The 27,030-nt window shown below is 37.4% G+C and overlaps 1 protein-coding gene across 1 annotated transcript in view; it reads left to right on the forward strand.

The window, feature by feature from the left end:
* The first annotated feature begins 382 nt into the window (after positions 1 to 382).
* ADGRG7 (adhesion G protein-coupled receptor G7) overlaps positions 383 to 27,030 on the forward strand; it is an 87,114-nt gene continuing 60,466 nt past the window's right edge. The window contains exons 1-4 of the mRNA XM_016941550.2: positions 383 to 497; positions 21,550 to 21,663; positions 22,657 to 22,761; positions 25,223 to 25,335. Of these exons, the coding sequence (XP_016797039.2) occupies positions 383 to 497; positions 21,550 to 21,663; positions 22,657 to 22,761; positions 25,223 to 25,335 (447 nt within the window). The remainder of the gene's footprint in view (positions 498 to 21,549; positions 21,664 to 22,656; positions 22,762 to 25,222; positions 25,336 to 27,030) is intronic.

Here is a 27,030-nt window from a genome sequence, read left to right on the forward strand (position 1 = left end):
CTTCTATTTTGTTCCCTTCCTTCACTCTGTGGCTTGTCTGGGCATTCACTCTTTGACCCTTGTGGCTAGTCCCTCCCCTTCTTCTTTATTGCCCTGAGTTATCTCCCTATTCCCATAACTCTAATCACTTTTTTCATGTTCTCCTTGAGTGAAGGATGAGGAAATTGAAAGCAGAGTATGCACCTTTTATTAGGAGATTCAAACTGCATCCTACTGGATTAGCCTCAAAAGTCCTAAAATATAAAGACATCCATCTGACAGATCACTGAGGGGAGGACTTGTTTTTCTGTTTTAGAATAGTTTCTGATTAAACTTTTTAGCTCAAGAAGAAAAGAAGCTAGTTATTTCTCACCCAGGAGTGGATTTGTGGTTTGGCTTCACCATGGCTTCCTGCCGTGCCTGGAACCTTAGGGTGCTGGTGGCTGTCGTGTGTGGACTACTGACTGGCATCATTTTGGGACTGGGCATCTGGAGGATTGTGATCAGGATCCAAAGAGGTAATGTTGTCCTGCTATGTTTAACTCAGAGTAAGAGAAGGTATGGGACCTCTGTCCCTGCCACCTGGTGCACAAGTACTGGGAGGTACCTTGTCCAGTCTGAGGCATTCCACCAAGGTGCCATTTATGGGATATAAAAGACCAAGTCAGTTAAGCCTAGCAGATGGTTGAATAGAAATGAATAGGTGTGGGTGTGAGTGGGCAGGGGGAAGAGTGACATAATTGAATTGGCCTCTTTATGCTCTTTTAACTCCAGACTGAATTGGTAGAAGAGTAATAATTAAAACGATTAGTAACACACATTTAGGTCTGTTTGGCTAAATTCAGGAAAGGGTAAATCGTTATGAACGAGGACACACACATGCATCAAACACATACACACACGTGCGTAACACACATACAATCAAACATACACAGAATGGAATTTCATTTTAAGAGAGAAGTTAAAGAAACTCATCACTAAGGTTTAAGTGAAATGATCTCATGGTTTGCATACAAATTTCCCACTTTCCAGATGTAGGAAACTAATCAAAAATTTAAAAACCATTTTTAAATGACTTTCCTGATTATTCAACGAACATTTGTTAGTCCCCCGCTGTGTGCCAGAGCTGGCCTGGAAAAGGAGGACGTGGGAGGGGAAGTAGGGAGTAAAACAATGATGTTAAAGAAAAGCCCGCTGGAACTCAGAACGCGAGATTTCAATGATCCTAACGCTGGATCCCTTGGGCTGTAGAGCTTCTCCGTAAAGGAATTCAATGTTGGGTGGGCTACATACTCCCTTTCGTGAAAATCAGAGAAAGCTTCTAATGAAACAATAAATAAGGGTAAATAATGCCGATCGGGAAAGGCAGCAGGAGAGGCAGTATGCCCTCTGAGCAGGTAACTGGGGAGGACAGAAGGTTGGGGAGCTAGCAGGAGCATGGAGCATGGCTGCAAAGATCCACTGTTGAAGACCAACAGAGGGATCTGACATACTGGCTGCTGATGGAGTGGTAGCTGGGGATGGATTTGTCCTCCCCCTACCCCACCGCCCTAACCGGTATTTAGAGAATACTGTATCGATAGTATTTAGAGAACTAGAATGAGAAAATTTACCAGAACAAAAATAGTAAAATTTAAACTTGGAGCAAATGTGTTTTTGTTTGTTTGTTTAAGGTTGTAAAATAGTTTCATTCAGGTTAAAAAATTATGAACTGTGGATTTTACCCCATTAAGGCTGCCAAATTTATAAGACCTCATTTAAAGGGCATACTTCACAAAGTTTTGTTTGTTTGTTTTTCCTTCCTTCCTTCCTTCCTTCCTTCTTTCCTTCCTTCCTTCCTTCCTTCCTTCTTTCCTTCCTTCCTTCCTTCCTTCTTTCCTTCCTTCCTTCCTTCTTTCCTTCCTTCCTTCTTTCCTTCCTTCCTTCCTTCCTTCCCTCTTTCCTTCCTTCCTTCCTTCCTTCTTTCCTTCCTTCCTTCCTTCCTTCTTTCCTTCCTTCTTTCCTTCCTTCCTTCTTTCCTTCCTTCCTTCCTTCTTTCCTTCCTTCCTTCCTTCCTTCCTTCCTTCCTTCCTTCCTTCTTTCCTTCCTTCCTTCCTTCTTTCCTTCCTTCCTTCCTTCCTTCTTTCCTTCCTTCCTTCCTTCTTTCCTTCCTTCCTTCCTTCTTTCCTTCCTTCCTTCCTTCCTTCCTTCCTTCCTTCTTTCCTTCCTTCCTTCTTTCCTTCCTTCCTTCCTTCCTTCCTTCCTTCCTTCTTTCCTTCCTTCCTTCCTTCCTTCCTTCCTTCCTTCTTTCCTTCCTTCCTTCCTTCCTTCCTTCCTTCCTTCCTTCTTTCCTTCCTTCCTTCCTTCCTTCCTTCCTTCCTTCTTTCCTTCCTTCCTTCCTTCCTTCCTTCCTTCCTTCTTTCCTTCCTTCCTTCTTTCCTTCCTTCTTTCCTTCCTTCCTTCCTTCCTTCCTTCCTTCCTTCCTTCTTTCCTTCCTTCCTTCCTTCCTTCCTTCCTTCTTTCCTTCCTTCCTTCCTTCCTTCCTTCTTTCCTTCCTTCCTTCCTTCTTTCCTTCCTTCCTTCCTTCCTTCTTTCCTTCCTTCCTTCCTTCTTTCCTTCCTTCCTTCCTTCTTTCCTTCCTTCCTTCCTTCTTTCCTTCCTTCCTTCCTTCTTTCCTTCCTTCCTTCCTTCCTTCCTTCTTTCCTTCCTTCCTTCCTTCCTTCTTTCCTTCCTTCCTTCCTTCCTTCCTTCCTTCTTTCCTTCCTTCCTTCTTTCCTTCCTTCCTTCCTTCTTTCCTTCCTTCCTTCTTTCCTTCCTTCCTTCCTTCCTTCTTTCCTTCCTTCCTTCCTTCCTTCTTTCCTTCCTTCCTTCTTTCCTTCCTTCCTTCCTTCTTTCCTTCCTTCCTTCCTTCCTTCTTTCCTTCCTTCCTTCCTTCTTTCCTTCCTTCCTTCCTTCTTTCCTTCCTTCCTTCCTTCTTTCCTTCCTTCCTTCCTTCTTTCCTTCCTTCCTTCCTTCCTTCCTTCTTTCCTTCCTTCCTTCCTTCCTTCTTTCCTTCCTTCCTTCCTTCCTTCCTTCTTTCCTTCCTTCCTTCTTTCCTTCCTTCCTTCCTTCTTTCCTTCCTTCCTTCTTTCCTTCCTTCCTTCCTTCCTTCTTTCCTTCCTTCCTTCCTTCCTTCTTTCCTTCCTTCCTTCTTTCCTTCCTTCCTTCCTTCTTTCCTTCCTTCCTTCCTTCTTTCCTTCCTTCCTTCCTTCCTTCTTTCCTTCCTTCCTTCCTTCCTTCTTTCCTTCCTTCCTTCTTTCCTTCCTTCCTTCCTTCCTCCCTTCCTTCCCCCCGTTCCTTTTTTCCTTTATGTAAGCGACATCTGTTTTTAAAGGGAAATTTATGGTGACTTATAAAGGACACAGTTATAGCAAAACCATTAAAAACAAGGACCAAAGTACAAAAACAACATGAGAAATAGTGCAGGATGGGGGACAGAAAACCTGAAAGTTCAAGGCTTGGGGGGAGTTGCTGAAAATAAATACAAAATATATTCCCGAACTTTCTGAGTGCTAAGATCCAAAAGGAGGCATAATAAGTAATAAAGATCCCATGTCTAACAATAGAGGCATACCAGCTCCTCAAAAAGAAAAACTTTTCTCTTGTTCTGAGCAGCATTTTTCAATTGGCTGTTTATATAAGGGTTATCTCTCAGCTTTGGGGTAAACCCGATGGAAAAGGAGAGGGTTCTCACTGTCATTTAAAGAAAAAGAGTGAAAGACTGGCACCATTTGCTGTTACTATTTTGCCTTGTACATTTTATTGAGAGTGCATTTGAGTTGGTAAATTCTGTTTCTTTTCACTTCACTCCACTCCACTCTACTCCACTTCTTTTTATCCTATCCCATCCCATCCTATGTAATTGTTGAATATTCTTGCTTGGGATCCTTTATTCAGGTATAGACATAAATTGTTTTTACATTTTTTTAAGGGGGAGAGAGGTCACACATATCTCTGAGAAACTGATGAAAGCTATAAATGTCTTAGTAGGGAAAATATATATAAACACACAAAATTTTGCATAAATTAATTTTATTGCATTCAAAATTTATTTTGAATAATCACTCCAGGCTGGAGTAACATATATATAAATTAAAAGAACATATAAATTAAGTCTCTTTCACTTTTATTTTTCTTGAAAAAGTAATGGCCTCATTGTGAAAAATAAAAAAAAATTTCAAATTCTGCTCTGAGTAAATTTCAGTAAGAAGTTACTCTGATTTGGCAGTAAACACTGATGTACAACAATATTTATGCTATTTATGCATTTAATTATTATAATACCTATAGTTTTAAAAATTCTTACTATGTTCTAGGTACTATGCTAAAAACTTAGAGCAAATCTCAGTTTTGCCAGAACTCCAGCCTTTTCACATTGGGCATTCTTCATAGAAAAACACAAGAAGCAGTATAGCTTTTGGGCCCCTTCACTCTTGATGATGAAAGTAAAATGAAAACATAATTAAGCTTTATTATATTTCTTCCCATTGGCATTTTCCAACTTGTGCTAAGCCTGATATAATCATAGACAGATGTCCACAATCATAATGGTAGAAAATGTTTTCTTTAACTCCTCCCAAAGGGAGAGTATCTGAACCTCAAAACACATGAGTAGTGCCTTACTTGACCATATTCTACACCTCTCCTGGTTCGTAGAATTTCCTGCTCTTTGCCACCAGGACTGTTTTTTTCTTTATCCCCGCTTATCTCCAGATATTCTAACCTTCATTCTCTATCACAGGATACACCTGTTCTTCAGTCCTGCAAGAGATTTCAGGACGTTGAAATATTCCCAAACCCCAAGGTCTGACTTCATAGCATTGATAATTTTTGTTGTTGTTGTTTTATTTTTGTTTTGAGATGGAGTCTCGTTCTGTCTCCAGGCTGGACTGTGGTGGCATGATCTCGGCTCACTGCAACCTCTGCCTCCTGAGTTCAAGCGATTCTCCTGCCTCAGCCTCCCGAGTAGCTGGGACTACAGGCACTCACCACCACGCCTGGCTATTTTTTGTATTTTTAGTAGAGATGTGGTTTCACCATGCTGACCAAGCTGGTCTTGAACTCCTGACCTTAAGTGATCTGCCCGCCTCGGCCTCCCAAAGTGCTGGGATTACAGGCGTGAGCCACCGCACCTGGCCTGATAATTCTTACACTGTGGAAAATACAGGTTGTTATGAAAGGTCAATGAGAGTTTATTGTTTGTCAAAAAATAATCTGACCATAGATACTTGGCTTTAATTTCACTCATTTACAGTACTTCTTTCAGAGACAAACTCAATAAATCTAACTCATGTGACTGTTCCTGGAGTATATTTGCATTTGGGGGTTTAAAAAATAAAAAAAGTCCAGAGTAGTGTTTTCTGGAGAGAGAAAGTTGGTTTTAGGCAGCTATAGTGTTCTTTTGTCTTAATCCTGGTGTTGTAAATCTTTCTTCTGCTCCTTAACCAGTCTTCCTTCTTGCTTCCTCACATAATCACCCCCTAAATTAAAAAAAAAAAAAAGTCTGTTAAAGGGAAGGGATTTTTAAAATAAATTTATTCCAGTTTGGCTATGTAATTGGCTGAGGGGCATGGATTATTTTAATATCAGAATCAGTGATGTTTAAAGTGTTGATTCCATTTTAAAAGTTACTTTCTTGAACTAAGGGGCTAGAATCTTGGCTTAGTGGATTATTCCTGGATTTCAAGGTATTAGATATTTTTACTCGAAATTCTGGATATGTCCACCACTTGCTGTTCTTTGATGACACAAACGTTGACGATCTAACATGGAATATAGTGGTTAAAATGGACACTTGAGAGTATAGGGGAAAAATGTACAAGAGTAGGGGAAAGAAAACTCTGGGGCCAAACTACCTGAGTTTAGATCCCAATAATGCCCCTCACTAGCTTTGAGCAAATTATTAACTTTGAGCAAATTATTCAACATTTTTGAGTCTCAGTTTTCCTACTTATTATGTGCATAGTAGTAAACCCATGAGGCTTAAATGAGTCAATACATTAAAAATTTAAGATGATGTCTAGGATGTTGTAAGTACTCAATAATTGTTGGCTGCTATCCTCTAGGTATTTTTAGATAATTCAGTGCAGAGCATAGTTTTCTCCACTCCCTGGTTTATACCTCGAATAGATACCATTGACCTAGATTGGACCTTTGGATTGAGACTCAAATTACCAATCCAAAAGTTTACAATATGTTTAATCATTAAGTTCAATTGACTAGCTCAAAACTGAAACAGAAACAGTTCTAAGAACTGGCACATCTTCCTGCATTTGCCTTTCAATACTTATGCTACACTGTACCATCAGGAAAAATGTTTATTAAAATATTTAGTCATGCATACCAAAGTATAATAAGAATTTAAAAAGGAAAAATTATTTAACCAGTTTATTGAAATATTTAACCAGGTAGTTAATACCGGACAAACTTTACCTTAAATAAAGACTATGTGTATTTTATTTGTATAAATCTTTCAGGGTTTTTCTCTTTACAACCAGAATAAACTTTCCCAAACATTGTCCTCTCATTTAAGAGTTAACTTTATTGTCACCAAACTATTTCAAATTAGGACAAATGAGAGATGCCTGGATTTTAAACCCCAAAAGACTAAGCTAGGCACTAGAGAGGAGCTGCAGATGAAATTTCTTAGACTAAGGAAATATGTTTTTATTTCCCTACTTATTAAAATCAAACTTTTCAAAACAGACTCTAATTTTGTCTAGGAGAAGAAATTAATATTTTTTATTTGGAATCTTTAATATTATTTTATGCTACTTTCTCAAGCAGCATGTATGTGTTGTATATGTTCTGTATTTAAACTTCCAAGTTGTGTATTAAAAGCATTGAAAATGTGTAGTAAAAACATTGAAAATAGGGCTAATAATTCTAGAAATACTACTTTGTACAATTTAAAAGAATATAGGAAAATTATTATTATCATACTGATGTTATAAAAGAAAAATATTGCTATTAAATATATTCCAAAATATGGAGCCTCAAATAAAAGGAAGCTGATGCTGCCTGTTGCAATCAATGGTAAAGGCAGGCACTGTGAGGAAGGAGCAGAAGCACTTGATCAGTTACAAGGAGGTCTGAGTCTAGCACCTGCTCTGCTACCAATTAATTACTGATCTGGAACTAATCACTCAGCCTTTATGTAGAATGAGGGGGTTGGGTTGATGAATAACTAATGTCACTTTTTTTCAAGATCATAATTCTAAAACTGGTTATATGATATGAACAAGCCACTTAATCTTTCTAAGTGTGACTTTCTTTAGGTAAAAATACAGTCTTAAAGATACCAGTACTATTTTTGCTGTATTTTGTGGGTAATTTAGGTATTTCAGAGGCTAGAGTCTTGAAGTGTGTAGCACAAGGTGTTAAACAGGTGATTGTGACAGAGGAATTGTTAGTTCAACTTGGACTAGATATCCTCAACCAAGATGCAAATGGCAAAGAAGCCAGTCAGCAAATGTGTGTTGGGTACCTTCTATTCAACAGCATTGTGCTAGGATTTGAAGATATGGACCAAGACCCTTGTTCTAAAAATTGGCAAATTACTCCTTAACTTTAAGAAATGACTCTTGACTTACAGCAAAAAGACAGAAGGAGTAGACATGGATGGACCTCCTTCTTGTTTACAAACATAGAAGTTACAAATAAAATATGAGAATAATTCAAATATGCAAGCAGGCTTTCTTTCTTGAGGAAAAATCACAAGTGGCAGAAATAAAGAGTAAAGTCAACCCTATGAGTGGGATCAAGCACTGGTGCAATTTCAATGCATTCAGGGGGACAGGAGGCATGATTTCTATGCTGTATGAAGCAAGGGAGCTGGACCTGAGCCACCAGCAAAATACCTAAGCCTTGAGTAGGATCAACCAAGAAAAGAAGATTAGAAAAATTTTACTTACTAGCCCAAAGAAGCATTAAATAACACTATCATCTGTTCAGAGCCATAAGTAAGGAAAAAAAAGTCACTACCAGTAATTGAAACCCCAGGCTTTACAATCTAAATCTGTCCTACCTATACAGTATTGAAATCTCCAAAAATAATCCTAATACTAGTTCAAGACTACTACTGATGGTGCCCCAGGATCGTAAAAGAAGTAATCATGAAATTTTCCTGTGGAAATATTTCCACAAACAAAACTCATAAAAGTCTCATGGAAGAATAATAAATAAGACAAAGATGAGTTTACAATACGAAATTACATGCGAACCATGATGCTGGAGAGACATCAGATGTCATCAAAAGGATTAACCCTCCCAGAATTGGATATAACAAAACAATTTGAAAGAGAATATAAAATATGTTTAACAAGATTAAGCCTTTAAAATACAGGAGAAAAATAAAAAAAGAAAAACACAGTATTTTAAAAAGAATAGGAGAATTTGAAAAAGAACCAAATAATACTTTTAAAATAGAAAATATAGTCATGATAAAAAAATTAATGAGTGATTTAAAAGGAGGTTAGAAATCATTAAGGTGCTGAGCAGGGTGATTCATGCCTGTATTCCCAGCATTTGGGAGCTCAGGCTGGAGTGTCACTTGAAGCCAAGAGTTTGAGAGCAGCCTTGGCAACGTAGCAAGACCTCATCTCTGCAAAACACAAAATATTATTTCAAAAATAGCCAGGCGTAGTGGCGCCTGCCTGTAGTCTCAGCTACTGGGGAGACTGTGGCAGAAGGATCCCTTGAGCCCAGGAGATGGTGGCTACAGTAAGCTATGATTACACCTCTGCACTCCAACCTGGGTGACACAGGGAGATCCTGTCTCTACAAAACAAACAAATAAAGTCCCCCCTCCACACCCTAATAATTACAGAGAAAACTAGGGAATGGAAAAGAAAGCTAGGAAACTGTAATTCAACACAGTAATATAAAGAGATGTTAACAATAATGAGATTAAAAAATTTGATGTATAGAAGGCTAAAGTCCAACAGGGTCTGTGAGACATTTCAGAAGAGAATAGAAAATATGGGAGAAGCAACTCTTAAAGAAGTAATAACTAAAAAGTTTTCTTGATTGAAGGATGACTTTTCAAGTAGGCAAAGCAAAAACAAACCACATCATGGTAAAATTGCAGAACATCAGATAAAGAAAATTTAAAAGATGTTTATAGAAAAAAGAGTCCCCCAAAATAAATAAAAATTGGAAAATAATATTTTCTTTTTTTCTTTTTCTTTTTTATTATACTTTAAGTTTTAGGGTACATGTGCACAACATGCAGATTAGTTACATATGCATACATGTGCCATGCTGGTGTGCTGCACCCATTAACTCGTCACTTAACATTAGGTATATCTCCTAATGCTATCCCTTCCCCTCCCCCCACCCCACAACAGGCCCCGGTGTGTGATGTTCCCCTTCCTGTGTCCATGGGTTCTCATTGTTCAATTCCCACCTATGAGTGAGAACATGCGGTGCTTGGTTTTTTGTCCTTGTGATAGTTTGCTGAGTATGATGGTTTCCAGCTTCATCCATGTCCCTACAAAGGACATGAACTCATCATTTTTTATGGCTGCATAGTATTCCATGGTGTATATGTGCCACATACACAATGTCTATCATTGTTGGACATTTGGGTTGGTTCCAAGTCTTTGCTATTGTGAATAGTGCCGCAATAAACATATGTGTGCATGTGTCTTTATAGCAGCATGATTTATAATCCTTTGGGTATATACCCAGTAATGGGATGGCTGGGTCAAATGGTATATTTAGTTCTAGATCCCTGAGGAATTGCCACACTGACTTCCACAATGGTTGAACTAGTTGACAGTCCCACCAACAGTGTAAAATTGTTCCTATTTCTTCACATCCTCTCCAGCACCTGTTGTTTCCTGACTTTTTAATGATCGCCATTCTAACTGGTGTGAGAATGGTATCTCATTGTGGTTTTGATTTGCATTTCTCTGATGACCAGTGATGATGAGCATTTTTTCATGTGTCTATTGGCTGCATAAATGTCTTCTTTCGAGAAGTGTCTGTTCATATCCTTTGCCTGCTTTTTGATGGGGTTGTTTGTTTTTTTCTTGTAAATTTGTTTGAGTTCATTGTAGATTCTGGATATTAGCCCTTTGTCAGATGAGTAGATTGCAAAAATTTTCTCCCATTCTGTAGGTTGCCTGTTCACTCTGATGGTAGTTTCTTTTGCTGTGCAGAAGTTCTTTAGTTTAATTAGATCCCATTTGTCAATTTTGGCTTTTGTTGCCATTGCTTTTGGTGTTTTTGACATGAAGTCCTTGCCCATGCCTATGTCCTGAATGGTATTGCCTAGGTTTTCTTCTAGGGTTTTTATGGTTTTAGGTCTAACATTTAAGTCTTTAATCCATCTTGAATTAATTTTTGTATAAGGTATAAGGAAGGGATCCAGTTTCAGCTTTCTACATACGGCTAGCCAGTTTTCCCAGCACCATTTATTAAATAGGGAATCATTTTCCCATTTCTTGTTTTTGTCAGATTTGTCAAAGATCAGATGGTTGTAGATATGTGGCATCATTTCTGAGGGCTCTTTTCTGTTCCATTGTTCTATATCTCTGTTTTGGTACCAGTACCATGGTGTTTTGGTTACTGTGGCCTTGTAGTATAGTTTGAAGTCAGGTAGCATGATGCCTCCAGCTTTGTTCTTTTGGCTTAGGATTGACTTGGCGATGCGGGCTCTTTTTTTGGTTCCGTATGAACTTTAAAGTAGTTTTTTCCAATTCTGTGAAGAAAGTCATTGGTAGCTTGATGCTGATGGCATTGAATCTATAAATCACCTTGGGCAGTATGGCCATTTTCACAATATTGATTCTTCCTACCCATGAGCATGGAATGTTCTTCCATTTGTTTGTATCCTCTTTTATTTCACTGAGCAGTGGTTTGTAGTTCTCCTTGAAGAGGTGCTTCACGTCCCTTGTAAGTTGGATTCCTAGGTATTTTATTCTTTTTAAAGCAAATGTGAATGGGAGTTCACTCATGATTTGGCTCTCTGTTTGTATACTATTGGTGTATAAGAATGCTTGTGATTTTTGCACACTGATTTTGTATCATGAGACTTTGCTGAAGTTGCCTATCAGCTAAGGAGATTTTGGGCCGAGACGATGGGGTTTTCTAGATATACAATCATGTCATAGTAAAGCACTCCTCAGCAAATGTAAAAGAACAGAAATTATAACAAACTGTGTCTCAGACCACAGTGCAATCAAACTAGAACTCAGGATTAAGAAACTCACTCAAAACTGCTCAACTACATGGATACTGAACAACCTGCTCCTGAATGAATACTGGGTAAATAATGAAATGAAGGCAGAAATAAAGATGTTCTTTGAAACCAACAAGAACAAAGACACAACATACCAGAATCTCTGGGACACATTCAAAGCAGTGTGTAGAGGGAAATTTAGAGCACTAAATGCCCACAAGAGAAAGCAGGAAAGATCTAAAATTGACACCCTAACATCACAATTAAAAGAACTAGAGAAGCAAGAGCAAACACATTCAAAAGCTAGCAGAAGGTGAGAAATAACTAAGATCAGAGCAGAACTGAAGGAAATAAAGACACAAAAAACCCTTCAAAAAATCAATGAATCCAGGAGCTGGTTTTTTGAAAAGATCAACAAAATTGAAAGACCGCTAGCAAGACTAATAAAGAAGAAAAGAGAGAAGAACCAAATAGATGCAATAAAAAATGATAAAGGGGATATCACCACCGATCCCACAGAAATACAAACTACCATCAGAGAATACTATAAACACCTCTACACAAATAAACTAGAAAATCTAGAAGAAATGGATAAATTCCTCGACACATACACTCTCCCAAGACTAAACCAGGAAGAAGTTGAATCTCTGAATAGACCAATAACAGGCTCTGAAATTGAGGCAATAATCAATAGCTTACCAACCAAAAAAAGTCCAGGACCAGATGGATTCACAGCCAAATTCTACCAGAGGTATAAGGAGGAGCTGGTACCATTCCTTCTGAAACTATTCCAATCAATAGAAAAAGAGGGAATGCTCCCTAACTCATTTTATGAGGCCAGCCTCATCCTGTTACCAAAGCCTGGCAGAGACACAACAAAAAAAGAGAATTTTAGACCAATATCCCTGATGAACATCGATGCAAAAATCCTCAATAAAATACTGGCAAACCGAATCCAGCAGCACATCAAAAAGCTTATCCACCATGATCAAGTGGGCTTCATCCCTGGGATGCAAGGCTGGTTCAACATGCGCAAATCAATAAATGTAATCCAGCATATAAACAGAACCAATGACAAAAACTATATGATTATCTCAATAGATGCAGAAAAGGCCTTTGACAAAATTCAACAACCCTTCATGCTAAAAACTCTCAATAAATTAGGTATCGATGGGACGTATCTCAAAATAATAAGAGTTACCTATGACAAACCCACAGCCAACATCATACTGAGTGGGCAAAAACTGGAAGCATTCCCTTTGAAAACTGGCACAAGACAGGGATGCCCTGTGTCACCACTCCTATTCAACATAGTGTTGGAAGTTCTGGCCAGGGCAATCAGGCAGGAGAAGGAAATAAAGGGTATTCAATTAGAAAAATAATATTTTCAAGGTGTTGTCAACCCAGAATTCCTACCTTATCAAACTGACAATCAACAGTGAGAGAAAAATAAAAGCATTTTCAGCTAAACACTGGAGAATCTGTCCCTCACAGACCCTGGCTGAAAGAATTATTAAATCGTATACATCAAAAAGCAAGAAATTGAATCCAGAAGAAAGTAAATGCAATACAGACACACCTTGTTTTATTGCACATCATAGGTATTATGTTTTTTTTTTACAACTGGAAGTTTTGTGGCAACTCTGTGTCAAGCAGGTCTGTTGGTCCCATTTTTCCAACAACATGTGCTCGCTTCATGTCTCTGTGTCAGTCACATTTTGGTAATTCTCACAATATGTCAAACTTTTTCATTATTATTATTTCTGTTATGGTGGTCTGTGATCATGATCTTTGATGTTACTATTGCAATTGTTTTTGGGTGCTGTGAACCACGTCCATGTAAGATGGCAAACATAATCAATAAATGTTGTATGTGTTCTGACTGCTCTACAGACTGGCAAATCCCTCAACTCTCATACTCTTCTCAGGCCTCTCTATTCCCCAAGACACAACATCACTGAAATTAGGCCAATTAATAATCCTACAATGGCCTCTAAGTATTTGAGTGAAAGGAAGAGTTGCATGTCTCTCACTTGGAATCAAAAGCTAGAAATGATTAAGTTTAGTGAGAAAGGCATGTGAAAGCTGAGAAAGCAGAAAGCTAGTATGTTGTGCCAAACAATTAGCCAAATTGTGATTGCAAAGGAAAAGTTATTCAAGGAAATTAAAAATGCTACTCCAGTGAACACACAAATGGTAAGAAAATAAAAGAGTCTTTTTGCTGATATGGAGAAAATTTGAGTGGTCTGGATGGAAGAGCAAACCAGTTGTAACATTCCCTTAAGCTAAAGCCTAATCCAGAACAAGGCTCTAACTTGTTTCAATTCTATGGAGGCTGAGAGAGTTGAGAAAACTACAAAGGAAAAGTTGGAATCTAGCAGAGATTGGTTTATGAAGTTTAATGAAAGAAGCCATCTCCATAACATAAAAGTGCAAAGGAAAGCAGCAAGTGCTGATGTAGAAGCTGCCGCAAGTTTTTCAGAATATATAAATAAGATAGTTGATGAAGATGACTACACTAAACAACAGATTTTCAGTGTATAAAACAGCCTTCTATTGAAAGAAGATGCCATCTAGGACTTTCACAGCTAGAGAGGAGAAGTCAACAAACATCTGGCTCCAAACTTCAAAGGACAGGCTCTCTTGTTAGTAGCTAATACGGCTGGTGACCTAAAGTTGAAGCCAATGTTCATTCACCAGTGGTTTCGAGATGAAACTGTTCCACTTCAGATCATTGGGTATTAGACTCTCATAACGAGCGTGCAACCTACATCTCTTGCATGCATAGTTCATGTTACGGTTTGTGCTCTTATGATAATCTAATGCTGCTGATCTGACAGGAGGCTAAGCTCAGGAGATAACACTCACTCGCCCATGGCTCACCTCCTGCTGTGTGGCCTGGTTCCTAATAGGCCATGGACTGGTACCCGGGGCTGGGGACCCCTGTACTAGAGTTTTATAGTTTTGCATTTTACGTTAGATCTATGATTCATTTGAGATAGTTTTTGTGAAAGATGTAAGTCTATCTCTATATTCTCTCTTTTTTTTTTTTTTTTTTTTTTGCTTATGGTTGTCCAGTTGTTTCCGCAATATTTGTTGAAAAGACTATCCTCTCTCCATTGAATTTCCCTTGCTTCTTTGTTGAGGAGCAGTTGACTATATTTGCATGGGTCTATTTATGGAGTCTCTATTCTATTCTATTAATCTATTTGTCTATTCTAGTGGGATGTGAAATGATATTTAACTGTGGCTTTAATTTGTATTTCTCTGATGACTAAGATGTTGAGTCTTTTCACGTGTTTATTGCCCATCCATATATCTTCTTTTATTAAGTGTCTGTTCCAGTCTTTTGCCCACTTAAAAAAAGCGGGCTGCTTGGGTTCTTATTATTAATGTGTATTCTTCACAATTTACAAATTGCAATTCTAATCTACAATTAGATTTACAACTCTAATTTACACTTTTGGATACAATTCCTTTGTCAGATATATGTACCGCAAATATTTTCTCCCAGTTTGTGGCTTCCATTTTTATCTTCTTTTTTTTCCTTTTTTTTGAGATGGAGTCTCACTCTGTTGCCCAGGCTGGAGTGCAGTGGCATGATCTTGGCTCACTGCAACTTCTGCCTCCCAGGTTCAAGCCATCCTCCTGCCTCAGCTGGGACTACGGGCACGCGTCACCATGCCCGGAAAATTTTTGTTTTTGTTTTTTTTTGGTAGAGACAGGGTTTTGAGACCAGGTTGGCCAGGCTGGTCTCAAACTCCTGACGTCAGAAAATCCATCATCTCGGTCTCCCAAAATGCTGGGATTACAGGCAGGAGCCACTGTGTCTGGCCTATTTTTATCTTAACAGTGCCTTTGATGACAGGAGTTTTTAATTTGGCTAAAGCTAATTATCAATTTTTTTCTGTTATTCTTAGTGCTTTTGTGTCCTTTAAAAAACAATCTTTAGCCCAAAGTTGCAAACGTATTCTCCTATGTTTTCTTTGAGAAGCATTTTAGTTTTAGCTTTCTGATTTGAGGACTACAGTCCACCTCAGACTGAGTTTTGAGGGTGATTTTTTAATTCAGTTAGTCTAGCACCATTTGTTGAAAAAACTTTCCCTTCTCAATTAAATTGCCTTGGTACATCTTTAGAAAGATAATGGACCATATATGTTTTATCTATTTCTAACCTTTTGTTCTACTTCATTGATGTATTTGTCTACCTTTATGCTGATTCCATCCTGTCTTGATTGCTATGGCTTTATTGTAAGTCATACCCTCAGTAATGTGAGCCTTCTAAATCTGTTCTTTTTTCCAATTTTTTAAAAAAATTTTATTTTACTTTAAGTTGCAGGATACAAGTGCAGACCTTGTAGGTTTGTTACATAGGTATACGTGTGCGCTGGTGGTTTGCTGCACCTATCAACTTATCATGTAGGTTTTAAGCCCCACATGCATTAGCTATTTGTCTTAATGCTCTCCCTCCCCTTGCCCCTACTCCCCAACAGGCCCCGGTGTGTGTTGTTCCCCTTCCTGTGTTCATGTGTTCTCATTGTTCAACTTCCACTTATAAGTGAGAACATACAGTGTTTGGTTTTCTGTTCCTGTGTTAGTTTGCTGAGAATGATGGCTTCCAGCTTCATCCATGTCCCTGCAATGGACAGTATCTCATTCCTTTTTATGGCTGCATAGTATTCCATGGTGTATATGTACCAAATTTTCTTTATCCAGTCTATCATTGATGGACATTTGGGTTGGTTCCATGTCTTTGCTATTGTAAATAGTGCTGCAATAAACATATGGGTTCATGTGTCTCTATAGTGGAATGATGAGTATATACCCACTAACTGGATTAGTGGGTCAAATGGTATTTCTGGTACTAGATCCTTGAGGAATTGCCACACTTTCTTCCAGAATGGTTGAACTAATTTACACTCCCACCAACAGTGTAAAAGCATTCCCATTTCTCCACAGCCTTGCCAGCATATATTGTTTCGTAACTCTTTAATAATCACCATTCTGACTGGTGTGAAATGATATCTCTTTGCAGTTTTGATTTGCATTTCTGTAATGATCAGTGTGAAGTTGAGCTTGTTTTCATATGTTTGTTGGCTGCATAAATGTCTTCTTTTGAGAAGTGTCTGTTCATATCCTCTGCCCACTTTTTGATAGGATTGTTTGTTTTTTTTCTTGTAAATTTAAGTTCCTTGTAGATTCTGTATATTAGACCTTTGCAATGAAGAGATTGCAAAAAATTTCTCCCATTCTGTAGGTTGCCTGTTCATTCTGATAACAGTTTATTTTGCTGTGCAGAAGCTCTTTAGTTTAATTAGATCCCATTTGCCAATTTTGGCTTTTGTTGCAATTGCTTTTGGTGTTTTCATCATGAAGTCTTTGCACATGCCTATGTCCTGAATGGTATTGCCTAGGTTTTCTTCTAGGGTTTTTATGGTTTTGAGTTTTACATTAAAGTCTTTAATCCATCTTGAGTTAATTTTTGTATAAGGAGTCAGGAAGGGGTCCAGTTTCAGTTTTCTGCATGTGGCTAGCCAGCTTTCCCAGCACTATTTATTAAATAGGGAATCCTTTCCCTATTGCTTGTTTTTGTCCAGGTTGTTGAAGATCAGATGGTTGTATATGTGTGGTGTTATTTCTGAGGTCTCTCTTCTGTTCCATTGGTTTATATATCTGTTTTGGCACCAGTACCATGCTGTTTTGGTTATTGTAGCCTTGTAGTATAGTTTGAAGTCAGGTAGCATGATGCCTCCAGCTTTGTTCTTTTTGCTTAGGATTGTCTTGGCTATACAGGCTCTTTTTTGGTTCCATATAAGATTTAAAGTAGTTTTTTCTAATTCTGTGAAGAATGTCAATGGTAGTTTGATGCGAATAGAATTGAATCTATGAATTGCTCTTGGCAGTATGGCCATTTTCACGATATTGATTCTTCCTATCCGTGAAGATGGAATGTTTATCCATTTGTTTGTGTCCTCTCTTATTTCCTTGAGCAGTGGTTTGTAGTTCTCCTGGAAGAGGTTCTTCACATCTCTTGTTAGCTGTATTCCTAGGTATTTTATTCCCTTTGTAGAAATTGTGATGGGAGTTCACTCATAATTTGGCTCCCTGCTTGTCTATTGTTGGTGTATAGGTGTGCTTGTGATTTTTGCACACTGATTTTGTATCCTGAGACTTTGCTGAAATTGCTTATCAGTTTAAGGAGTTTTGGGGCTGAGACGATGCGGTTTTCTAAATATAGAATCATGTTGTTTGCAAACAGAGACAATTTGATTTCCTATTTGAATATCCTTTATTTCTTTCTCTTGCCTGATTGCCCTGGCCAGAACTTCCAATACTATGTTGAATAGGGTTGGTGAGAGGGGGCATCCTTGTCTTGTGCCAGTTTTCAAAGGAAATGCTGCCCATTTTTGCCCATTCAGTACGATATTGGCTGTGATTTTATCATAAACAGCTCTTATTATTTTGAGATATGTTCCATCAATACCTAGTTTATTGACAGTTTTTAACATGAAGGGATGTTGAATTTTTATTGAAGTCCTTTTCTGCATCTATTGAGGTGATCATGTGGTTTTTGTCATTGGTTCTGTTTATGTGATGGATTACATCTATTGATTTGCATATGTTGAACCAGCATTGCATCCTAGGGATGAAGCCGACTTGATCGTGGTGGATAAGCTTTTTGATATGCTGCTGGATTCGGTTTTTGCATCGATGTGCATCAGGGATATCAGCCTGAAGTTTTCTTTTGTGTGTTTGTGTCTCTGCCAGGTTTTGTTATCAGGATGATGCTGGCTTCATAAAATGAGCTAGGGAGGAGTCCCTCTTTTTCAATTGTTTGGAATAGTTTCACAAGGAACGGTACCAGCTCCTCTTGGTATCTCTGGTAGAATGTAGCTCTGTGAATCCGTGTGGTCCTGGGCTTTTTTTGGTTGGTAGGCTAGTAATTACTGCCTCAATTTCAGAACTCGTTATTGACCTATTCAGGGATTTGGCTTCTTGTTTTAGTCTTGTGAGGGTGTATGTGTCCAGGAATTTATCCATTTCTTCTAGATTTTCTAGTTTATTTGCATAGAGTTGTTCTTCTTTTTGGCTTTTCTAAGTGTTTTGCATTTCCATAAATATTTTAAATCTGCTTGTTAATTTCTATAAAAAAACTTTCATTTGTGGATTTTGACTGTATCAATTTGGGGAGAATAGACACCTTAGCAACTTTGAATCTTCCATCCATACAAGGTATATATCTCCATTTATTTAGATCTTTTAAAATTTATTTGAACAGGGTCAGGCATGGTGGCTCATGCCTGTAATCCCAGCACTTTGGGAGGCCAAGGTGGGCGGATCATGAGGTCAGGAGTTCGAGACCAGCCTAGTTAATATGGTGAAACCCCATCTCTACTACAAATACAAAAATTAGCTGGGCATGGTGGCATGTGCCCGTAGTCCCAGCTACTCGGGAGGCTGAGGTAGAAGAATCGCTTGAACCCGGGAGGCAGAGGTTGCAGTGAGCCGAGATTGTGCCACTGCACTCCAGCCTAGGCAACAGAGCAAGACTCCGTCAAAAAAAAAAAAAAATTATCTGAACAATGAGATCTTGTTAAGTAAATTTTGTTAGATTTATTTCCAAGAATTTTATAATTTTTGATGCTATTTTAAATGAAAATGATTTATGCTTTTATATTTCAATTGTTTGTTGCTAATATGTGAAAATGTCTTTATTTTATGTCATGCAGTCTTGCTAAATTCACTTATTAATTATAGTAACTTTTTGGAGGTATCTTAGCATTTTATATATTTGATGATATCATCTGCAATTCCTTCTTAATTTTACACTTTCGTTTCTTTTTCCTGAGTATTGCACTGCTAGCATCTTCAGCACCACGTTGAATCGAAGTGGTTATAGCAATTATATTGAACTGTGTTTTTGTCGGTCTTAGGAGAGACAGTATTCAATATTACACTCTTAAGTATGATATTTGTAGTAGGTTCTTCACAGGTGATTTTATCAGTTTGAAGAAGTTCTGTTTTATTTCTCGTTTGCTGAGAGTTTAAAAAAAGTCAGATGCTTTTTGTCTCCTGCATTTATTGAGATGATCGTGAAGTTTATCTCCTTTATTCTATCATATGATTAATTAAATTAATTGATTTTCTATTGATTGCCAACCTAACCTTGCATCCCTGGGATAAATCTCACTTGGTCATGATGTATTATTAGTTTTATATGTTGAGAGATTTGACTTCCTGCTATTTTTAAAGGATTTTTTTGGCATCTGTGTAAACGTGATTTATTGGCCTGTAACTTTATTTTCTTGTAATGTCTTTGTCAGATTTTGGTATAAGGGTTATCCTGGCATTATGAAATGATTTGGGAAGTTTCTTCGTTTCTTTATTTTCTAAAAGAGTTTGTATGAGATTGGTATTATTTCTTTTCTAATTTACGAGTAAAACTATCTGGGCTGGCAGTTGGATACTTTCAGGATTTTCTCCTTATCTTTGAGTTTCAGCAGTTTGACTGACTGTGAAGTGTCTATGCATGGTTTTTCTTGCATTTGTTTTTCTTGTGATTCTTCTGAGCCTCTTGGATCTATAAGCTGAAATTCTTAATAAAATTTGGGAAATTTTGACATGATTTCTTCTGATATTTTATCTTCCCTATTCCTTCTCTTTTCCCTTTCTAGGACTCCAATTGTTTATATCTTAGACAATATGTTGATATTGTCTCACAGATTCTTGAAGCTCTGTTTATTTTTTTAAATCTTTTTTCTCCCTGGATTTGAGAGTAATTTCTACACAAACTTTGAGTTTCTTTTCTATATGGCTCCTTCTATTCTGGGATATCTACCTTCAATTTCCAGTTGTTCTTGCAGCCCCAAAGAGTTTCCTGTCATACCTTAACCCATTAAGACTGGCTTTCTGATCAAGTTTCAGCCACTTCTGCCATAGAGACTGGGTAGTGCCCTTAGTGGAAATACTATAGAGACTTCGAATACCTTTCAGTTTCTGCCTGTTTTTCATTGCTGTCCAATGCCTTCAAGTAGTTTTTTTTAAAAAAACGTTTGTGCATATATTACCATTGTTGTCTATGAGAGGGTTAATATGGTACAATCTATTCCATCATTATTGAAACTAGAACTCTGCCACTTGTTTTTTTTTGTTTTTTTTTTTGAGATTACTGTGTCACCCAGGCTGGATGCAGTGGTGTGATCTCAACTCACTGCAACCTCCACCTCCCAGGTTCAAGTGATTCTCGTGCCTCAGCCTCCCGAGTAACTGGGACTACAGGCAGGCACCACCACACCAGGTTAATTGTATTTTTAGTAGAGATGCGGTTTCACCATATTGCTCAGGCTGGTCTCGAACTCCTGACCTCAAGTGATCCGCCCACCTCAGCCTCCCAAAGTGTTGGGATTAGAGGTGTGAGCCACTGCACACAACCCTGTATTCTTCCACTTAGTTAATTTGTTCACCTTTCATTCTGTTTTACAATTTAGAAACTCTGCTATCCCCAACTCAAAATAACTAGTCATTAGATCCTAACAATTCTTTCTCAGGTATGCTTCCTGAATCTAGTGACACCTAACTTTCTTAGAGTCACTGCTTGAGTTCTAGTTCTCATTTAACTGGTTTTCCTTGCCCCTTAGCCTCAGTCATTTCCCATACTCCTTCACTTATCCTCCTAAAAATAATTCCTTATGTTACTCCTTTGTTTTATGGCCCCTCTAAGGTTCCTTCAAGATTAAATCTTCTTGGTTTGGTTTATAAAGTCCCTTCCAATTGAATCTATGTCCTGATGTTGTTCCACATAGAACCAATGCTGATGTTAAATTCTTCTCTGTTCCTTAGACACATCAGAACTTTCCATGTTTTTGTGATTTTTGCACTTTGTATCCTGCCTACTCGGGTCACCCATTTTCATCTGGTTTTTCAAGATGTAATTTTAAAATCCAGTCCACATACTATCTCTTCCCGGGTCTTCTTGGCTAGGTTACCTCTGTCATCAACCTCTCTCCTATGTGTTTTTACTGTACTTATAAGCCTCCATGTTGTATCTATCTATCTATCTATCTATCTATCTATCTATCTACTTACCATCTATATAATTTCTGATTTCTCAGGGGATTCTAATCTCCTTGGTCAAAGTATTATGTCTTTCAACTACGTCTTTCTGGTATCCATAGCATCTAGTAAGCATTGTACATCTAGTGTAGATTCTCAGTGTATATTTTATTAATGATGATATTACAAAGAATATTTCTCAGCAATGATACTCAAAGCAGTGGTTTTACGTGTAGAAATTAAGTGGACACAGGCATGAAAGGAGAAATGAATCAGCCAGTTCATGACTATTCTGTTATTTATTGTTTCTTTAGGAAAATCTACTTCCTCATCAAGCACCCCTACAGAGTTCTGCAGGAATGGTGGAACCTGGGAAAATGGCAGATGTATTTGTACAGAAGAGTGGAAAGGACTGAGATGTACAATTGGTAAATTACTTGGGATAATGCTAAAGTGTAAGGTTTACGTCACTCTTGTGTTAATAAGAATAGCAATAAAGCTTCTAGAAGCTTCAGTTAATGGTTACAGAAACAATGGACATAATGATGATGGCTTTAGGATGTGTTTATCAGCTCAATAGTAAAAGCTGAGTTTTCTTCTTGGCCAATTTATCAGTATATTCAATGCACCTTATCTGTTTCCTGACTACTAAGTTTTTTTGCAAACTCACAGTCATGTTTCCTGGCTGCAATGACTAATCCAGGGCAATGAATGACATGATTCTCTCAGGTCCTTTCAATTGGTAATATGCCATAATACACAATTTCAAATATCACTACTCTAATATATTTAACTTTTCTGAAATCAATATGCATCTTCCTGAGTATACACTTATATTAAATTTTTATCTTTTCTTCCTTTACCTTGAAGAGTTGTTATTAAGTTAGTGGTTTGATTTCAATCAATTGTGTCTCAGAATCAAAGTTCAAGGCCATTTTTAAATTTGAGGTGTGCTTCCCAACACCGTACACTTCATGCTGTCTGCTTAGGGTTCAGAGCCCTAGATATCCACTGCTATCATTTCCTATACTCCTACCAGTCAATATATCCCACAGACCCCATGAATTTGCCTTTTTGCTTTGCCCACATCCTCATGGTACCGTTGACCACTATAGGCTCTATATTTTTAGTTCTGAAGATTCCAACTAATCTGTTACAGTATCCTAGCTCACATTCCCTCTCTACCCAGGTTTATATTGTGCACATTTTAACTGGAACCTGTTATCTAACATACTAGTTATTCTAATGGCAATGACTTAACCAGATAGCAAAGTATAGAAGTTCCTCACAGGCCAGTGGGTTCTATAAGCCTTCTATTGCCTTTCAAATTTCACTGCATAGGTTCTGACCTTTGACTTTTATCTGGTTTCAATTTTTTTAAAGTACAATTTATAATAAAGAACTTTTTCTCTTTATTACAGCTAATTTTTGTGAAAATAGTACCTATATGGGTTTTACTTTTGCCAGAATCCCAGTGGGCAGATATGGACCATCCTTGCAAACATGTGGCAAGGATACTCCAAATGGTATGTGTTTTCCCAAACATTTACTCTATTTATGCATAAGAATTACTATGCTGAGTCATACCTCTCATACCTCCTACTAGTGTTAGGTCCCTGAAGGGCATCAAGAAAGGTTTTGTGGAAGGAATTAACTCCCTTTCGTGATGCTAATGTTCAAAACTTAAGGTAGTATCTCACAAAATCTTAAATTTCCCAACAGTTTCATACGAATCAGTTGTTTGTGAATTTCTCTGAATCTTTCCTTAATTGGTTTATTTTTCCAGCTTTTGCTTTCTCCTGGAGTTCAATTAAATTGACATTTGCTCCTTTAGTTATATAATTTAAAAAAAAGTTCTAATCAGCCAAAATTATGGACTTGTATCATATCTATTTTCAGATTTCATCTTTCCAGGTAGAGATGCATGGTTAAGTCTGTTCATACTTGGTAGTCCTTCACCTTTTTGGTCATTTTAGTTATCCATCTTGTAACATTCTCTAGCTTCATTCTACTTTTCTTAACATGACTACCTTACTTGTATAGAGGCATTCAGAGAGTGAAAGAGTAAATAGTATTTTCTATTTCTAATATGGTCCCTGATAATATCCAAGATTTTGGTGATTCATTTCAGTGCCACATTGGGTAATGTCTTCTGAGTTGTAGGCTTTAGGAATTCCTAGATTCTATCCTGATAACCAGAGCCTATTATGCCATTTAATTTCCACTAATGTTTTACCTGTCCCTTGTTTGCCTTGACTTGCATTTGAGCAGTCCTACTTCTCACATCTTCCTGCAGGTAATTCGCTACTTCCTATGGAACTAGATATCTCAAGAATACAGCCAATTCTAGATCATTGACAAAGATGTTTGATAAAACTACTGCCGGCAATGGCCCTGAAGAGAATGTGACATTTTATTTAGATATTTATTTTTGTATGTGTCAAGGGAACTCTGAAGCACTAAATAAATTAAATGAATTGCTCTTTTTAAATTACTTTTTATCTTATTATTATGAGAAATTATGCATATCTGTATTTGATTTGTGGAATTCAAATTGCTTCCACCCATATATATCATTGTGTTAGTCCATTCTTGCATTGCTATAAAGAAATATCTGAAATGCCATATCAGTCATGCTTACTCAAGTATTCATGATGCTACTCTATCTATAAGTCCTCCTTCATTTTTTACTCACAGCGTAAAAGGGGCTTCTACCATGTTGACACTATATATACTATATATACCATACTATACTATATGGTATGCTATTGGTAACTATTGTCTTGATTTTACATGTTTTGTGTGTCCTAAATATTTCATAATGGTTTATAAAACAGATACAACTTACAAAACATAACTGTGCTACTGAATTAGGAAGAGTAAAAGTGTCAGTAACATACCCATGAAGAGTCATCACACTTGTTTAATATATATTAATTCTTTGGGACAAGAGACTCAACATTTTTTATTTGGTTATTAATTTTTCTTTTCTGAACACCTATTATAAAAACATGTTTATAATATTTACCCTCAAATTTCAGATTGAGCCTATAATTTTACAGATTTGGATTCTAACTGTTGGCAATTTTCCTTTTAGTTTTATATTAATAATTGCTTCTAATTACTCAATATTATATACCAAGTGATCAAAATACTTTTCAATGATTTTTGAGTGGGGATATTTGCACTTTTAGGTAACATTGAGGAAAAGAAGCATCTGACATGTGTCCACTTAAAAGTTATTTATAGCCCATAAATATGTTAGAAATTTTCATTATGTCATGGTGTAGAGGTGAAGCCATCATATAAATTAAGAGTGACTCCAACTTTGTGCTTTACATATTATTGAAGCAATCTCTAATTTCAGTGTTTCTAGTTGTTGTCCCAAGAAGGAGCTGCCCAAAGCTGGTCCTGAGGAAAAATCTACCTTTTGGTCAACTGTCCCTCTAATTATGATTTTTTTCTATAGCAACTACTTAAGTATTAACTACAGGAAGGCAGTGAGGTAGGGAGGCTTAAGTGATAATCCTAGGAAATAAACCAAATGACCCAGCAAACATTTATTGAGGCAACCAAACATCTAATAAATATAATAGAATATAACAGAACTCTTTGCCTTTCAGCTGTTATCCAGATTTGCATAAAGCAGTCAAGATCAACATATAATTCAGTATCTATTAGGAATTTTTCATATTGTTTCTAGTCTCTCAGCCTAGCATTCTCTCATCATATCCACTTCAAAGCCATTATGTACCTTATTGTTGAAAGGTAAATCTTACTTGAAGACATCAAAGGAAGGAAATAGTCAACTGGTCTTTTGAAGTCCAGATTCAAAAATCAAGACAATAAGTGGTATCTGCCTAAAAATAATAGGCAATAATTTTTAATAAATTATAACTTTTAATAAAAATTAGTTATTGCCTAAAAATAATAGGCAATAATTTTAATAAATACTTGTTTTTAATAAAAAATTTCTTTGTATTAAAGCGGGCAATCCAATGGCAGTCCGGTTGTGCAGTCTCTCTCTATATGGAGAGATAGAATTACAAAAAGTGACAATAGGAAATTGCAATGAAAATCTGGAAACCCTGGAAAAGCAGGTATGCCATATGACTCACTGATGGGCAACTGGAAGAAGTTCTGATTCCGTGCAGTTTCTGTTCTTCAGATACCTGATGGTCAAATCAATTCTTTTAAAACTCTCAAATTAGTAATAACAAAAACTAGTGACTAAAGCCACTCTTATTATTTATTTATTTATTTATTTTGAGACCTAGTTTTGCTCATGTCACCCAGGCTGCAGTGCAATGGCACCGTCTCGGCTCACTGTAACCTCTGCCTCCCAGGTTGAAGCAATCCTCCTGCATCAGCCTCCTGAGTAAGCTGGGATTACTCATACCACCGTGCCCGACTAATTTTTGTATTTTTAATAGAGATGGGGTTTCACCATGTTGGCTAGGCTGGTCTCGAACTCCTGACCACAGGTGATCCGCCTGCCTCAGCCTCCCGAAGTGCAAGGATTACAGGCGTAGTAAGTAAGCCACCACACCTGGCCGCCACTCTTATTTTTAAAAGTTGACATCAGTTTGTGAAAAAGGACAGTTGTTTCATCAAATTTCAGCAAACGATAATCAATAGCACATTAAAAATGGCTTCATCTTTCTAGAAGTTTTGACTGGATATAGATCCCTGACATTTGAGACCAAAGGAAAGCCTCTTGATGGTGTAACTGGACCAGAATGAAGAGAAAGAAACTATTATCAAAGACCCTTTGAAACAGGAAACTCCAAACCTGATGCGGGTCTCAGGGCAGTATCTATGAGCAGGTGAAATAGAAAGTACATCTAACTAGATGTTTTTTCATGCAGATTAAATTATTTTGACCAAAGTTGTACCCAAATGCACATGCATGGAAGAGCTAACACTAGGGGACAAGCAAGGGGGAGGAAGAGGAAACCAACCTTTATGTACAGCCTTTCATGTGCCTGGCATGTTGCATATGTTATCACATTTAATCCTTATAAAACTTCTGTGAGTTGAATGTTATTCTCATATTATAAATAATTATAGCCAATAACACTTACTAATTATTGAGCACCTACTGCATGCCAAATATTGTGCCAAATATTAATGTATTTATTAGTTTATCATATTTAATTTTTATAACACCATAAATAGGTATTAATGTACACATTTTATAGATGAGGAAAATGTGGTTCTGAGAGGTGAAGCATTTTGCCTAGTGATCACAGCTAAAAAGTAATAGAGCTGTTCTTTATTTTAAAGTTCACATTGTACTACCCTGGCTCCCTAATCACAGATGGGCAGGGTAGGGGTTGGGTGGGGACAGAAGTTGGAGAGTGGATGTGGCTGCCAACCACACAAGTTGTGCCAACCCACAGATTGAGGAAAGATGCTAAATTTGGAATCTGGCAAACCAGTGTTTGGTTCTTAGCTCTGCCACTTCTAAGCTGTGTGAAACTTGGTTGAGCTCCCTAACTTCTCCTGAGGGTGCACAACTCACAAAGTTGTTTTGCTTATTAAATGTGATAACACCTGTAAACATCTAACAGAGTGCCTAACACATAGCAGGGATCTAGCAATTGAATTAGGGTTATTTGTTTCTGTCTACTGATTGGGTATTGTTTCTGACACTTACCCAAGTGTGAATAGCCTATAACACTGGTATAATTTGTGAAATGATGCTGCCATCTAGTGAAAACCAAGACACACACACACACACACACACACACACACACACGTGCGCACGCATGGACACCCAGCTTCACCAATGA

The sequence above is a fragment of the Pan troglodytes genome, chromosome 2 (assembly GCF_028858775.2).
Source record: "Pan troglodytes isolate AG18354 chromosome 2, NHGRI_mPanTro3-v2.0_pri, whole genome shotgun sequence".
In the NCBI taxonomy this organism is placed as follows: Eukaryota; Metazoa; Chordata; class Mammalia; order Primates; family Hominidae; genus Pan; species Pan troglodytes.